Source organism: Bubalus kerabau, chromosome 12, assembly GCF_029407905.1.
Source record: "Bubalus kerabau isolate K-KA32 ecotype Philippines breed swamp buffalo chromosome 12, PCC_UOA_SB_1v2, whole genome shotgun sequence".
NCBI lineage: Eukaryota > Metazoa > Chordata > Mammalia > Artiodactyla > Bovidae > Bubalus > Bubalus kerabau.
In genome coordinates, this window is record NC_073635.1 from 17,526,307 (window position 1) to 17,543,165 (window position 16,859).

At 39.2% G+C, this 16,859-nt stretch overlaps 1 protein-coding gene across 1 annotated transcript in view; it reads right to left on the reverse strand.

The window, feature by feature from the left end:
- Window positions 1-9,709: 9,709 nt before the first annotated feature.
- The window catches only part of HTR2A (5-hydroxytryptamine receptor 2A), a 62,893-nt gene continuing 55,743 nt past the window's right edge, over window positions 9,710-16,859 (reverse strand). The window contains exon 4 of the mRNA XM_055542100.1: window positions 9,710-10,666. Coding sequence (XP_055398075.1) covers window positions 9,867-10,666 — 800 coding nt within the window. The 3' untranslated portion in view covers window positions 9,710-9,866. The remainder of the gene's footprint in view (window positions 10,667-16,859) is intronic.

A 16,859-nucleotide genomic window follows, 5' to 3' on the forward strand; every position in this document is an offset into this window, starting at 1 on the left:
TTGTTCTTGAATGGTGTAATTCAGAGATTGGCTAACCATTGCCAATGGGATTTGTCTGGACCACACCCTGTTTCTGTAAATACAGTCTTTCTGGAAGAGGGCTTCATCCTCTCGTTTGCTTATTGTCTGTGGCTGCTTTCACATTGCAACAGCAGAGTTGAATGGCCATGACAGTTTATATGGCCTCCACAACCTAAAATATATACTATTCGACTCTTTACTGAAAATGTTTTCTGATCTTCGGCATAGTAGAAACAGGAAACAATACAAACTTAAGTCATACAAATCTGCTCTTGAATTCTGCTCCTTAGTTTGGTGAAATTGAGCTAATTTCCCTCTCAGACTCAGTTTCCTCATTGGTTATGATGAGATAAACACATGGTTGTAGGAATGTAAATAAATATTTACATCTGTATCTTCTTTCTGCTTGTCTCTCCGATAATAAGGAAGGTAGGCTAAAGGTTCTGGGTTTAATTTCATTGTTTCCCCCCAAAATGTCAAAACATTGCTAATTTATCATTTATAGACACACCTACCTATCTACTTATAAGTGGGTAGTTGTACTTTATCTCGGAGAAGACAATGGCACCCCACTCCAGTACTGTTGCCTGGAAACTCCCATGGACGGAGGAGCCTGGTAGGCTGCAGTCCATGGGGTCGCTAAGAGTTGGACATGACTGAGCGACTTCACTTTCACTTTTCACTTTCATGCATTGGAGAAGGAAATGGCAACCCACTCCAGTGTTCTTGCCTGGAGAATCCCAGGGACGGGGAAACCTGGCGGGCTGCCGTCTATGGGGTCGCGCAGAGTCGGATGCGACTGGAGTGACTTAGCAGCAGCAGTACTTTATCTGAATTCTTAGAACCAAGTAGGACTGCTCAAAGCCATGAGCAACAGAAGCTGTTACTAAATTTAAATTAAAAGTATTCTTCTCCAAGGGGAAAATAGTTTGTCTTTCAAAGTCATTAAAACAAATTTCTTAAAGAACATTAGATAAATGCACCCATAGCTTCAATATTTTATTTATATACTTAATATAAATTGAGATAACTTGCTATTTGCATCATGATTATGATTTGAACTCCTTTTGAGTGGTCTTAATGGGTTTTTGGACTCGGTCTGATCTATCTGGTGAATGGGTAGAGGACCAACTGTGAGTAATAGCTTCCACTTTCTACTTTAGACAATTGCAGGGATGAATTAACCATAGTTGAGTCCTCTGGTGATTATATTTGAAGGCTAAGTATAACATACATTTTCATGAAAATCACTCTTCTTTCTTGAAAATGTTTTGTTTTCCTAAATGTGTCATACTCAAATCATTCATGAATAACTATTTTCTGTTTCCCTGCTAATTTAGAAAAAAACCATCATCTCATTTTTAGAAATTAAATACTTATATGTCTCATTTTAGAGGTCAAAGAGGCAAATTTAAATTATTAAATGTGTGCATGCTGAGCAAATTAGTTTTAATTTTATCATTGTTTAATTTTTTTTCCTTTTATTTAAAAAGAAATTTTTCATTTGCTTTTCTATGTTGACTCGATTCCCATCTTTGGGATAGTCTTTTTTTATATACTCTATTGTGAACCATGGATCTTCTAATGTAGATTTTAGTAGTGGAAACTGCAGATAGTGATATTGAACATTTTATCTAATTTTAATTTTTTTCCCTTTAAAACTAATTTCCAAATGCTGTTCTTAACACTTTTGCCAGTGGTAGCATTGCTTCAGGGGACCTCTGTCAGATGCAGTCTCATGAGAGGCATCCCTGGGTAGCTGGGTCAAGTTACCCACATGTTATCTAGGCCAATTTTTGACAAAGTTAGTAAGTTCCACAACATCAACATACATTTTATAAAGAAGACAGGATAATTCCTCCTGAAATGTCTTATTTCTATTATTTTTTTTTTTTAAAGTAATTCCATTCCTAGTCTTCTCATACTTAGTGATGTCTTAGGTATAACATTCATAGTAGACCTCACTAATAAACCTGTTGAGAGAGTAAGTGAATTTGCAACACTGGTATCTGAGCTTGACTTAAATATATATTCAGTGGTATGACCAAATAAGGCACATAGTCCATAAACCAATGGACCCTTAGATCCATTGTTCATATAAGGAGAAAAGTAGAGATTGGAAGGCCTGAATCTCATAGCTGACTTGGATGCTACTAGGTCAGGTTACCTTGGATAATTTATTTAAATTTTCTGAGTCTTCATCACCATTTCCGCTAATAAAGAGCCTGAACTGCATGGTGTCTAGGCTCCTCTAGCTCTTAAATATATTGACTATGTTTCTTTGTTCTTTCCTTTTTAATACTTTAGATTGATCACTTAGGCTAAATAAATAGAATTCATACAAAAAATTGGGCTAAACAAATGGAGCTTATACAAAGAATTTCTCTTTTACATATCCAGACTGTAGAGCATTTTTTTTTTTACATCTTCTACAGCTCCTGTAGGAATGATAATGACTGTCCATTTGGCAGAGTTGAAAAGTGTTATCTGCAGCGTGCTTCTGAGATCGATTCTGTATGAAACATGCATGCTGGTTGGAGGGTCTCAGGAATAAATTTAGATGTGATCATGTAGTATGAAGATATCTTTATTTGAAAATTGTTATTGACTATAATGATACCATTTTATATTGAGGAAGCATAATGACTTTTGAAAGTGAAAGTTGCTCAGTCGTGTCTGACTCTTTGCAACCTCGTGGACTACGTAGTCCAAGGAATACTCCAGGCCAGAATACTAGAGTGGGTAGCTTTTCCCTTCTCCAGGGGATCTTCCCAACCCAGGGCTCGAACCCAGGTCTCCCGCATTATATGCGGATTCCTTACCAGCTGAGCCACCAGGGAAGCTGACCATGATTAATTACCAACTGAATAAAACACGTAAGATCTAGACACCTTTGATTTCAGTTGCCTGCATTGCAGAGTTCCAAGTTGTCTCCTACTGCTGGTGGAACTGGGTCCTAATTGTCTATAGTTTCCTTGATACCATACCCTTAATTAGACTTTTACATCTTCCTTATTTCTTTCTGCTTCCTGGCATCATTTCCCACATAAACAACTTGCATCCCAGTTCTTGTCTCAGTTCTGCACTTGTGGTCACCTCAACTAAGACAAGATCATCTGAATAATAGCATATTATTACCTTTCAATATCTGAAATAAATGTAAGATAGGAAGAACAAATTGTACTCTTCTCTAGAAGCCAGAATAAGCACACTTTTAAGACCTCATAATCTTAATTATAAATAAAAACTTAAATGACCTTGGCTCATTTTCAACAAAAATCTAGCTTTTAAAAAAGAGAGCTTTCTCTGCATTGTGCATTCTACATCTGTCTGGGCTTTGAAATTTTAACCCTTCAAGGACTCGAATAGTGGGAACATTTGTTCTTCAGGGAGCCTGGGGGCTGTTTGAAAGAGCAACTTGATATCTTAAAACAGCTAGAAACTGCAAAAGAGGGGCTGACTTTAGGAAAAATGCCACATCAGAAATCCTTCCTATTGATATCAGACTCTTGGTCTCATATCTTAGAAACTCCTGAAATCATTAAAAACTTGATTTTTCTCATAAGATCCCATATAAAAGTTAAAGCTGTCTTTTATTTGAAATTAATATAAAGAATTTAAGAAAATGTGTGAATTGTGGGTTCCAGAATATTCCATGCACAGGAAGTTATGCCTTGGTTCATCAAAGCCTTGACTGGACTCCCTAGCACTCAGAGCAGCATAGCCTTAGACTCTGCAAAGATCATTGACTCTAAGTATTCATTATACACTCGAGGGAAAAGAGGTTTCAACTAAGACCAAGGCCAGACATTAGCAGCAGATGTAGGTTTTCTGTCTCAGTCTTCTGCTCCAGTGGAATCACAGCAAATCCTGAGGTTCCAACTGGATGTGAAAACTCCCAGTAACATTGTTGGCTTAGGTGGACATCTGGTGTTAAATATCAAAAACAAATAACAGAACCAAAATGGATAGGAATACCACTAAGGGAAAATGGGAAAGCTATTTGTTTTTGCAAACTGCCTGCAAAATGATAAAATTTATCGTTTAAAAAATGATAAAAATTAACAAAGAAGTTCTGCTCTATTGCATATTTACTGTGAGAAAAGGAATATTTTCTGCCATGTCAATAAGCAAGGGTGTTATCGTCATCAGTGATTGCAGCCTTCCACCGTGCGCTGGTGAGCCCTGAGGAAACTTAGGAAGGAAAGAATACAAGCCATCTAGCAGCCATCAGACTGCAGCCACTCCCTATGTTGAGCCCTGAGGAAATTTCAGATATGAAAGCACAGGATACTGGCCCCAGGTAGCTGAGGTGTATACCAAAGGAAGGATTTCAGTGAGCCCAGACTCTTGCATCTTCCAATACATAGAAAAGTGCTAAATTCCTTAACTTGACATATCTGCTTTTTTTATTTAACAGTAATTTTTGGATGTTCCCAGATACCTGCCCTTTGTTGCAAAACTCCTATACATCCTAACTCTTCCCTTCACCTCCTTGGAGCAGTTTCTCATGGCTATCTGAAATGCAGTACCCTGGGTTGCAGTCCATTTTGTCCCAAGTAAAACTTAACATGCAACTCTCACATTGTACGAATTGTTTTCAATAACTGGGGGAAATATCCATTAAGAGAAAGCTTAGTAATATTATAATGTCCTCAGTTTAGAATGACATCATTAAAGTCACAGATGTTTCTTTCAAAATCATCGTTGTTACTGTGGATTAAAGGTCAGTGTTAAGTTATAAAACTTTATATAAATTATGGAGTGTCTGAAGGCACCTGTTTTTCCGTGGATCATTTGAGAAATACCGGGAGGATGTTTCGGAGAAGGCAATGGCAACCCACTCCAGTACTCTTGCCTGGAAAATCCCATGGATGGAGGAGCCTGGTAGGCCGCAGTCCATGGGGTCGCTAAGATCGGACACGACTGAGTGACTTCACTTTCACGCATTGGAGGAGGAAATGGCAACCCACTCCAGTGTTCTTGCCTGGAGAATCCCAGGGACGGCAGGGCCTGGTGGGCTGCTGTCTATGGGGTCGCACAGAGTTGGACACGACTGAAGCGACTTAGCAGCAGCAGCAGCAGCAGCAGGGAGGATGTTTCTTGCCCTCAGATTTCTTCCTGCCTTGCCTCTCTAGTGTTTAAAATTTTTGCCTTTGGTTTATCCTCATGGTGGGCAGCTGAAGGGATCTGTGAGAGACAGTGAGTTATCAGCTTGAGTTGCTTATTTGTTGTTGTTTATAGTTGCTCAGTCATGTCTGACTCTTTGCAACCCCATGGACTGTAGCCCGCCAGGCTCCTCTGTATAAGGGATTTCCCAGGCAAGAAAACTGGAGTGGGTTGCCATTTTCTCCTCCAGGGGATCTTCCTCACCCCGGGATCAAACCTGCATCTCCTGCATTGGCAGGTGGATTCCTTAACCATTGAGCCACCTGGGAAGCCCAAATCACTTGTTAGAGTTATTTACTAGCGCTCCAGAAAAGAGGAGAAACTAGAGGGAATGGTGCATAATAAGTTTTGATGTAAATAGAAGAAAACCAGTGAAGGGAATTCTCCACTATGGTAAGAACAAAACAGAAACAAATAGTTGTCAAAAATAAGAAGCATTCAGAGAAGGGATAGTAGAAGCTGTTGAATAGTAATGTTGCTTAGCCCCCAGTTTTGTCTAGAATTTGCTCTGATGGCTAATAATGTATAGAGGCTTTTTTTCTTTTTAATAACAACACATCTACAACATTTATATAGTGTTTCATAGGTTATCAAGCACAGCCATAGCCATGATCTCGTTTAAGCAGTGTGGTTAGTTAGCCAAGACAAGTATTAGCAGTTCCATTTTAGAGACAATGAAATTGAGGCACAGGGAATGACCTGTCCAGGTTCAAATAATCAGTGCACAGAGAGCTAAGTTGGGAACTTGTATATTTTGGTTCTAAGTCCAGTGTTCTTTCTCTTACACCAAATTGAGCAGGGGACAGTTTCTGCTTCAGAGTCAGATGACCCAGGCTTGCACTCATCACTTTTGTTGCCAGCTGTGTGACCTCAAGGCATGTTACTAACCTCTCTGAATCTCAGTTTCTCCATCTGTAAAAAAGAGGGAATGACAATACATACCTGTAGGCTTGTGATGATTCCATCAGGTGAAGCAAGCAAAGCAAGCAACTTACTGCCAGGCACAAGATAGGTTCTTAATACATGGAGCTGGAAATACCTGGAAAAGATCCTTGTTATTTCTACTTCCCTTTCCCCTACATTCAGAGGTGAAATGATGAATCAGAGCAACTTTCCTGTTTATTCAGTGATATTGCATCTCTCCTTTAAATAATTCTTGAAACTAGCTTGTGTGAAAATATGTGTGTGTGTGTGTACCGATGAATGTCTTTGGGTACACCTGTATATGTGTACTCACAGGCAGGTGTACCCACAGGTGGGACCAGATATGGTGACGAAACATGGAGCATTTGTCTGCTACGGATAACTAGAAACTGGACCATCACCATAAATCTAACTCAACCGGGACGGTCCTAGCTCTCGTGACTGAGCTCCAGAAGCACAGGCTTTGTACTCTCAAAATACCTGGATGGTACCTGGAGCTCCCAGCCTGATCACTTGGGAGGTTTCAGGCAACTCTCTTTAGCAGATACAGCGATAGACTCACAAAACTGCCTTTATTTTTGAGTATACTTTATTTACAATTATTTATTCTTTCTCAAAATCGATTTAGCCTTGATTAAAATCGTAACATAAAATAATCTTCACTCTATGTGTTCCATATGGCACAGAATAATTTAACACTTTATAAATACGTTTCATTGATGCACAAGTGGAGAAAGCACCCTTTGCAAAAGCAGTTACAGTAACTTAGTTCAATTTTTCTATGGTAGCACTTTAAAAAATGACCATGAGATGGTGCTGTGCCCAAGTAGATTAAGCATGTTTTAAACAGGTTTCTCTAACTATGACACTTAATTCTTTTCTTTAAATGTGGAAGAATCTACCATTCAACTTAAAGTAAAATAAGATTGGTCACTCTACTTTAATATTGACTAGGAATGAGTCTTTTAATCACAGATCCATAAATAAGTCAAGGACTGTTTCAATGGAGTAAGAGGTATGTTAAAAAGCCTTAGTGGGAATTGCTTGGTGGTCCAATGGTTAGGATTCCTGTGCTTTTGCTTCCAAGGGCGTGGGTCCAGTCCCTGTTCAGGGAGCTAAGATCCTGCAAGCTGTGTGATGGGGCCAAAAAAAAAAAAAACTAAACTAAACTAAAACACCCACAAAACGTAGTAATTTGAAAATCCCGACTTAACAAAGAGCCCAAAATTACCATTTTATTTAGGATCAATCAAGTATGTAAAAGGAACAGTGCTTTCATCAACCTCATAGAATTGTGTTAGTCTTCCCACAAAATTAGGTCAACTTCCAGTTTATTTAAAGAGCTGACACCTCTGTTACATTTTAATCTGCTTTGACAGCAATGGAAGATCATAGAAACCTTAGAACATGAAATTCACATTTAAATTGACATGATACAAACATGCACACATGTGTATATACTAAATGTTTTCAGTAATGACTCTTGCTTTCCTCCATATAAATATATAAATATTGAATAAAGTGCATGGGAACATGTCTGTACAAGTATACAGATACATGTTTGTCTATATACACTTGAAGAGATAATTATGGAGAGAAAAACAGACACATTTGTAATATATATGTAGTCAAAAGACATATCAGGCAGTATTTATGTTCATTATGACCAAGATTGAGAATATGGGTGTAGAATCTGTAGTCTTTACTATATAATGAGATGTACAGAATTATAAACTAAGGCAAAATACATTAGAGCAGAGACTTTTTAACCTTTGTATCAGTATGGTATAATCATTAAAATAGTTCAGTTCAAATGGAGCCTAGATATTAGCAGCTTACCATAAATTCTAGCTTTGAAAAAGACACCTTTCAATGTACTTAAAAGGACATAATTATTAATAGGATAGCCCTAAATGCATTTCCAAATTACACAATGGTATTTCCCACATTCTTTAGGTTTCAAATAGAGTTTTTTTTCAAATGTCGTAGAGCAGAAAACTATTTTTGACTCATACAGAGGCTTTAGTATTGTAATAACATATCTAACATCTGTTCCAATAAGAAAGTGCAGTTTAAATTAGAGTAATGTAACATCAAGGTGAATTAACTACTGTTCATCTCTGTCTCTTTAGCAAACTTTGCTACAAAATATTACATTACCACTTTTTTAGGGGTAGGAAGTCCAGCGTCAGTAAGTAATAAATGAGCTTGTTTTTAGGAAAGTGGAGCAAAAATTTCTCTTAGTATTTGGTAGTCAGAGTTGGGGTCAAGGTTGAAGTGCGTATTCCTAAATTAATTTGCAGATTTTGACCTTCAGTGGTATTTTCCCCCTCCTTCATTTGGTGGGTATTCATGGGCAAACGGTCAGGAAACTGACAAGACGATCCTCAGAGTGGAGACAAACCTGTTTCTGAGCCAGATGAGAAGGAAATAAATTGAACTGGTTCTCTAAATGTCTGTTAATTACTATTTTTGATAAGAACCATTGTAATTAGGTTATTTGTCTTTAAAGGCAAAGATCTTGTTTTAATTATTTTTATAACTTTATACCTAGGGCATTTCTTCACACGTAGTGTACACTCAATCACCGATTGTGAATCCAAAATGGAGCGGTTTTAGTAAATAACATACATTGATCTGAAAGCATTGATTTACCTAATGGATGCCAACAGGAGGATCACTGAGTTTTACAGAGTTGTCCCAAGACCCCATGGACTGGCATGCTGCAGTCCATGGAGTCACAAAGAGTTGGACAAGACTGGGCAACTGAACAAACAAACCTAAGACTCTACTGCAGTCAGTAGCCAAAAAACCTGAGTTTGTTCCTCAATCCTGACAGTTACATCAATACTGCTTTACTGCTCAGAGGAGCGCATGCACAATGCAGTCATTAAAGGGCAAGATACCAAACACTTCTGCGGTGCTCTTTAGGAGAAGCAATTTCTAGAAATGTATCTGGTAATGTTTGATTATCCTTTTGATAGGTTTACCTAGTAGAGCAAACACTAAACAAGACCACATTGGAAATTCAGAATAAAGCAGGAGTAGTAGAAGAGAAAGCAGCAATAGTTACTAAATAACATTTCAAATCTTGTTCACTTTGGAGAAGAATTAACTTGAAGTGCAGCAAATGCCAACAGCTCTGTGAATATTTCAAAATGGCATCTATGAAAAAGCAGGAATGAAAGAGTTGTCAAGTGTTTCTTTTAAGTATCATAGCAATACAGATTTCCTAACACTGTCCTTAGGGTCTTTTTGTTGTTGTCATTCAAAATATATATCATGGCAAATTTTACAGAGAATTTTTCTTTATGTAAGAGGCCATTATATGTAACCAATATTTCACTATTTAGAGCTATTTTTATTTACAGCAAAAGGTACCCAACTCATGCCATCAATTGACAACATAGCAGCGAGGTTTCCACTTGAAAATAGAAGACAATTTAATTTATTTATGGCCTCATTGTAATTATACAATAAAGGCTAATTACTTTAAAGACACATCATTTACAATGTTAAAAATAATATCGGTAAAGCTCACAGCTGAAATGCTGTCAGAATATTTTTGAAGTGCACGTTTTGTGGTATTGAACCCTGCTTTTCATTGACAGAATAAAATGAGGCATATAGATATTATTGTTGGTTCCACTAGACTGGCCTAATTTTCTCCAGTCTCCCAATGTTTTTCCTCCTCCCAGAGAGGGAAAACGGACTCCGTGTTGCCCTCCACGGTTGCTATGGCAACCAGCCCATCAGACACAGCTAACCTTTTCGTTCACTGTGTTGCTACTGTCTGCAGGAGCATCTTCGGGATGCTCTTTTTCTAGAGCAACCATAGTGCAGTCATTATCTGTCGTCTTGTCATCTTTCTTCGAATTATTTTTAGGTCCCATTTGGAGTTGACTGGACTTATAAGCCAAGGCCGGGATAGTGTTCACTAAAATTAACTGCAATGGTTTTTTATTTTCCTTGTACTGACACTGAATATACCTGGAAAAGGCCGACCTATAGGTCTTATTGAACAGTGTATACACCAGCGGGTTGACTGCTGAGGAGAGGTAACCGATCCAAACGAACACGTTGAGCAGGGCTTCGATGACATCCCTGTTGCAGGCCTCTTTGCAGATGACAGCCATTATGTTGGTGATGAAGAAGGGGCACCACATCACCACAAACAGGAAGAAGACGATGCCCAGCACCTTGCAAGCCTTCTGCTCATTGCTGATGGACTGCATAGTCCTCCTGCCGTAGGAGCCTGGCTCCCTGTGGATGGACCGCTGGAAGAGCTTTTCCGAAGACAGGGAGCTCTGAGGCAGGAAGCTGAAAGAAGCTAGTTTGGTCCGTGTTCCAGGATCACTCACACACAAAGTGGCTTCTTTCTGGAGCGACTTGATGGTGAGAAAGTAGGTGATCACCATGATGGTTAAGGGAATGAAAAAGGCCACAAAAGAGCCAATCAGGACAAAGTTCTCATCCGCGAGTAAGCAACTCCCTTCCTTAAAGACTTTGGAATCGTCCTGGAGCCCAAAGACTGGTATTGGCATGGATATACCTGGAGATGGACGGAAAATGAGCCACGATTATTAAGGAAGTGAGTATATGAAGGCAAGAGTGTTACCGCATAATGGTGGCTGTTAGAACAATTTTATATCAGCGTTGTTTAAAAGCTTAACATATACTTTCAAAGAGAATTAAAATTCCCTTGGACTTACTTATCTGTTTCATTAAGTATACATTACATAGTTCCTTATATTTATATTGTCCTACATAGACAATCCTTTACTTATAAAGAAATAGCAATAAATTACTTTTCTTATGCTATGTTTTTCTGATTATAAAATTACACTTATTGATTGAAGAAGAAACAGACTGAGACAAAGATATTAACTGAAGAAGAAACAGACTAAGAAAATAAAAAAAGACCAATGATGCCATCACTCAGAGATAATCATCCTTAACAATTTGATGATGTTTATTTTAGATACACATACACCATGCACACATATTTAAAAACAAATTCAGATTCTATTTCATGTACAGTTCTATAACTCTTGTTTTTCACCTTATGCATCACGAGCGTAATTTATACAAATAACTTCATAAAATTAAAAACTTAATGTATTTCTTTCTAGAAAATTAGGAAAATGAAAAAAAAAAGTAACAAGTTATGAATAATAACATGTATTCTTGCCATTCAGGGGCACCCATAATTTGCTTTTTCCGTAGTTTTAGTTTTCCATTTACATGCATATGTAAATATATATATATATATATGCGGACAATATTTTATGTATAGCTTTAAATCTCATTTAATGTTAAATCATATAACTGCATCTATTTTTAATCATTTTTGAAAAATATGATTTTCTAATGTGAATTTAAAGTAACTTTAACCTGTTTTGATTCATTTTTTTAAAACAATATTTTTATTATGGAAAACTTCTGACATATACAAACACCACAACACAAAATCCAGCACAATGAGCCTACCACCCAGCTTCAACAATGATCAGCTGGAGGCCAATCTTGTTTCACCCATATCCCCACCTGCTGCAACCCTCCCATGTTATTTTGAAACAAATCTAAGACATCATATCATTCAATCTGTAAATACTTTTGTGTGTTTATAAAAGCCATGAACTCTTAAAAATCCTGATATTATCATGATACCATTCCCATTTCTACATGGAAATTTAATATTTCTCTAATATTATTAAATACAGAGTTGGTACCCACATTCCTAATGTCCCATAAAAGGTATTATATATTTTTTAAAATAATTTTGTAAGTAAAGCATTCAGAAGGGTGGATTACAAACAAATTACCAGCCACGGGCTTTTCTTATTGACACATATAAGATTTGGGGACAGAATAAGCCAAACATATGGAAATTTGAGTCCATGGTCAAGTTGCCTTTTCACTCAAATTTGGGGAACTTTTAGAGTTGTTAGGCTCAGGCAGAGGAAAGCATAGAGGGAATAAAGGCAACAGTTGGCCTCTAATCATGCTAGTTTCTCTTCCACCATCACTGTACAGTTTTGGGGAAGTGGGAATGTCTTCCTTTACTGGTCTGGGAATGGTCAGGCCGGGAAATCATGTGTTTGTCATAAAGGAAGAATCAGGATGATCAGGATGATGCAGAAAGAATCAAATATTCTTTTTTTTTTTTAGTTGTTTTTGGCTGTGCCGGGTCTTCATTGCTTTGTGTGGGCTCTCTCCAGTTGCGGTGAGCAGGGGCTACTCTTTGTCATGGCGCATGGGCTCCTCATTTCAGGGCTTCCCTCATTGTGGAGCACAGGCTCTAGGTGAGTGGGGTTCGGTAGTTGTGGCTCATGGACCCTAGAGCGCCAGCTCGGTGGCTGTGGTGCATGGGCTTAGTTGCTCTTCATATGTGGAATCTTCCCGGACCAGGGATGGAGCCCGTGTCGCTGGCTTTGGCAGGCAGATTCCCAACCACTGCGCCAGCAGGGAAGTCCTCAAATGCTCTTTATAGCTTAGTTTAAGGTTGCTTCCTTCATGAAGGGTAGAAACCACAGCAGCACCCTGGACAAAGTCAGCAAAAAGTTTCTATCTCCTGCCCATGTTTTCAGCTCCTTCAGAACTGTATATCAGGGGGTGCCCTGGTCCTTGCTTCCGACCACCATTTAGAGTCTAATAAGTGGTCACAAACCAGCCAACAACAGTTTCATTCCCATGCCAGGAGCTACTGCTTGCTTGACTCTTGCTACCCATGGAAAACTTCCGTTGAGTTCATCTCCATCCAACCAGGGATTGGACTGTCCTAACCTCACGTCACCTCACACTGGCCATCCTTGCAAGGAGGGTACATCAGCTTGAGTTATTGTAATGCTGGACGCAAATCTTCCTCAGTGACTTTGGCCATTATGGTCACAGACTGAACTGACAGTATCTGTCACTTGTCTGTGCAAGGCCATCCCAGGATTCTTGGAAGGTGGAGATAAATGACATCAGAACTATTCTTAAGGACACTCGGTGTGCGTGATGACTCTTCATTTCCTTCATTCCTCTCTGTCCCTGGCCTGTTTCTGGGAACATGCTGTGGGCCAAGAAGAGATGGAAGAAATGTGGTTCCAACAGGAACATCCTCTGACGTTTTGGATACATACCAGTTTTGCTTATCCTTCAAAAGACTCCTTTTTAGAAAAAAATACTTTTTTTAATTGGAGGATAATTGCTTTACAATAATGTGTTGGTCTCTGCCATACATCAACGTGAATCAGCCATAGGTATACATATGTCCCGTCCCTCCTGAACCTCCGTCCTACCTCCCACCCCATCCTACCCCTCTAGATCATCACAGGGCACTAGGTTGAGCTCTCTGTGTCATACAGCAAATCCCTACTGGCAGCCTATTTTACGTGTGGTAATGTGTGTGTTTTCACACTACTCTCTCAGTTCGTGCCACCCTCTTCCCCTCACTGTGCCCACAAGTCTGTTCTCTATGTCTGTGTCTCTGTTGCTCCTTTGCAAGTTGAGATGCGGTTTCTAAGAAGAGTGTTTTGTTTTTCTAGGTGTTTGCACTATCTATAGAAGGTGTTGCCTGTATTAATCTACACAATCTTTGTTAGTGTAGTTGTTCACTACTTAGAATGGATGCAACCGATATGCTTCCATGGATGTGGTGAGGATAAAACGAACCAAAGATGCAGAGGACCCAGGAGAGTGTTCAGTGCAGAGTAGATGTTCTGCCAACGGGACGTAAACACAAGAGCAGCCTTCTCCCAGGATTATTCAGATTAAATACATTCACTTGATTTTCCCCTAATTTTGTCATATTTTGCTTTGCTTGTATATTCTGGACTTTAATGTATGAAAAAGTGAAAGCTGCTCAGTAGTGTCTGACTCTTTGTGATCTGTTGGACTATCTAGTCCATGGAATTCTCCAGGCTAGAATACTGGAGTGGGTAGCCTTTCCCTTCTCCAGGGGATCTCCCCAACCCAGGGGTTGAACCCAGGTCTCCATCATTGCAGGTGGATTCTTTACCAGCTGAACCACCAGGGAAGCCCAAGACTACTGGAGAGGGTAACCTATCCCTTTTCCAGCAGATCTTCCCAACCCAGGAATTGAACCAGGGTCTTCTGCATAGCAGGCGATTCTTTACCAACTGAGGTACCAGGGAACCCCACTTTAATGTATATTAGATCTTAAATCAAAAGAAATTAAAAAGACTGTTGGCTATTGGCTCTATAGTTAATAAATAATGATGTAATTATTATCTTCTGCCAGGGTGACGAAGGGTCTCAATCAATTTTAATTCTGTCCAGCTAGAACTGTTGATTGCTTCTCTAATGTGATGAATTACAGCCATTACGATTTGTCATGATACACATAAATAAAATACCAACCATCCAAAAAAAGTGTTTTATTTTGTTATTCAACTCTTAGCTGTGCATTTTCCTTATTAATACAGAGGAAGTCACCACCTTGAGAGCCTCTTGCCCTATTTGTATGTGACCTGGTAATTTATATAAGTGGCAGTTCTCAATTAACCAGAATATAGGATTGCTTAAGAGACCAAATTCTTCAATCATTTTCAATCATTTGGAATTCAAATGTGTGTCCTTGTTTGGGGAGAAGACATTTTCTCTCTCTTTCTCATACATACACCCTTCCAGAATGGCCCAACTTCTGTGGTCAGGGAGGGAGAGGAATGACCATAGAAGCCGAGATTCCTCCGTTAGGTCTGGGGTGAAGAGCTACTGTAAAGTGGGTGGGGCGAGAGGCACAGGTGGGTCCTCGACTCGGGGGACCTTGGCTGGGAGGGACAGAATGAAGTGCTTAGGTCTTTAATGGCCATTCCTCTTTACGTGTAACAGAAACACCTTGAATGCTCTCAGATACCGTTCTTCTCAGTGCCTCGCTCAGAGCAGATGGTAAACAGGGGTTTAGGGAGAGACTAACTATACAGTTAAAGTAATAGTCTGTAAAGGAGGGGGAGGTATTTTACGTCAAAGAAGCAGAACACTCAGAGAGACTTTGTGGACACAATAAGCAATTCAAAAACGCTCCTACCAAGAGCGATGGAGAAGCTGGCAGATAGCCGAGACTGTGGTCAGAGCCATCTACAGTGCTTTAATTTTCTGGTTGCTTTGTTTGATAATAGCTGCTTTTGAAGACCTGAGATCGCCTCTCACTTGAAATTTCTGCACATAAAGCGTTTTCCTTTATGAACAAACAGACAGTAGTTTGAGCTACTCTGCATTTTAATATATTTTTCTGAGGAGTGGAAAACAGCCAACGAAATTCAGTATCAGTATCAGATGCTCCTTGCGCATTGCTTATTTCCTTTTATTAAGACTAAGACAATGAAGTGAATAGGAACCTTAGACACCCAGGAACATGAAGGTTTCGGCTGATGATCTTTCTTCTAGGGTAACCCTGTTTAGAATTTGCATACAAAGTTTGCCCCTCTGGTTAACATCTTACCACAGTCAGGGTGAATGGCCTTAACTCTGCAGCACTGACTGTGAAAAGCAAACTTTATTCTCAGTCCTAGATTTTTACACTTTAATACCTTGGGACTGAAGGTATTTCTGAGACAGTGTTTCCTTGTGAAATAAGAAGCAGAGATTCTCTGATAGGGAGCCAGTGGGAATCCCCAGGGCCTCAAAGACCAAATTTTGCTTCATAGGTTTCTTTCTCCTGAAACTACTACTCTTCCTTTGCATTTTAATACATGAGTTTTTTTTTTTTTTTAAGTAATATGAATGGATTTACTAGCAGTTTGACAGAAAACACCACACATGGTAACAGCAGGCTACCCATCGTAGCGTAGGGAGAGATAGGTTGCATATATAGGCCAACCGGAGCTGGGACTTAACTATCCTTCTAGTACAGAGCTTCTAATATAGCTCTGAGTCTGCTCAAGAGTTGCTGAATTCCTTATAAATCGATGGTCTGCTAACAAGGCAGGTGTACATAACAGGGAAAGCCAGATATACATGTCAGTTACCCAGGAAATTGTATGTTTCTTCTTAGATAAATTCTGAATATCTCTTTTTATTCCCTAAATAATCTTATTTTTTTATTTATTTTTGGCTGTGCTTGGTCTTAACTGCTGCTTGGGCTTTTCTCTAGTTGCATGCAGGGGCTACTCTCTAGTTTCAGTACACGAGTACATTGCGGTGCCTTCTCTTGCCATGGGTGGAGCGCAGGCACTGGGGCTCCCGGGCTTCAGTAGTTGCAGCACGTAGACTCAGTAATTGTGGCTTCCGGGCTCTAGAGCCCAGGTTCAGTAGTTGGGGCATGTGGGCTTAGTTGCTGCACAGCATGTGGGATCCTCACAGGTCAGGGATCGAACCCATGTCTCCTGCGTTGGCAGGCAGATTCCTTACCACTGAGCCACCAGGGAAGCCCCTGCATATCTCTATTAATAAACTGTAGCTTTTCAAAGTAGTTTTACAGTTATTCATTTACTCTGGATTGATTTTATTTTTACAAAATTGTAAAAATGTTATCCACACTGCCCTATAGGCAGATAAACATTTCGCTTTATAGAAAAACTGAGGTTTAGCAAGCTTAGGTAATTTGTTTAGAATCACACAGCAATTTAGGGGCAAAATCAAGACCCAGTCTTAGGCTTTTCAGTTCTTATGGCTGATTTGTTTTACCTGCTTATTTGTTCCTTTTATGGTAGTTATAACAGTCTATGACTGTATCAGAGGTCCTTAACATTGGTTGTAGGAACACGGTGATAGCCCTAAAATTTCCAAAATTTATGTAT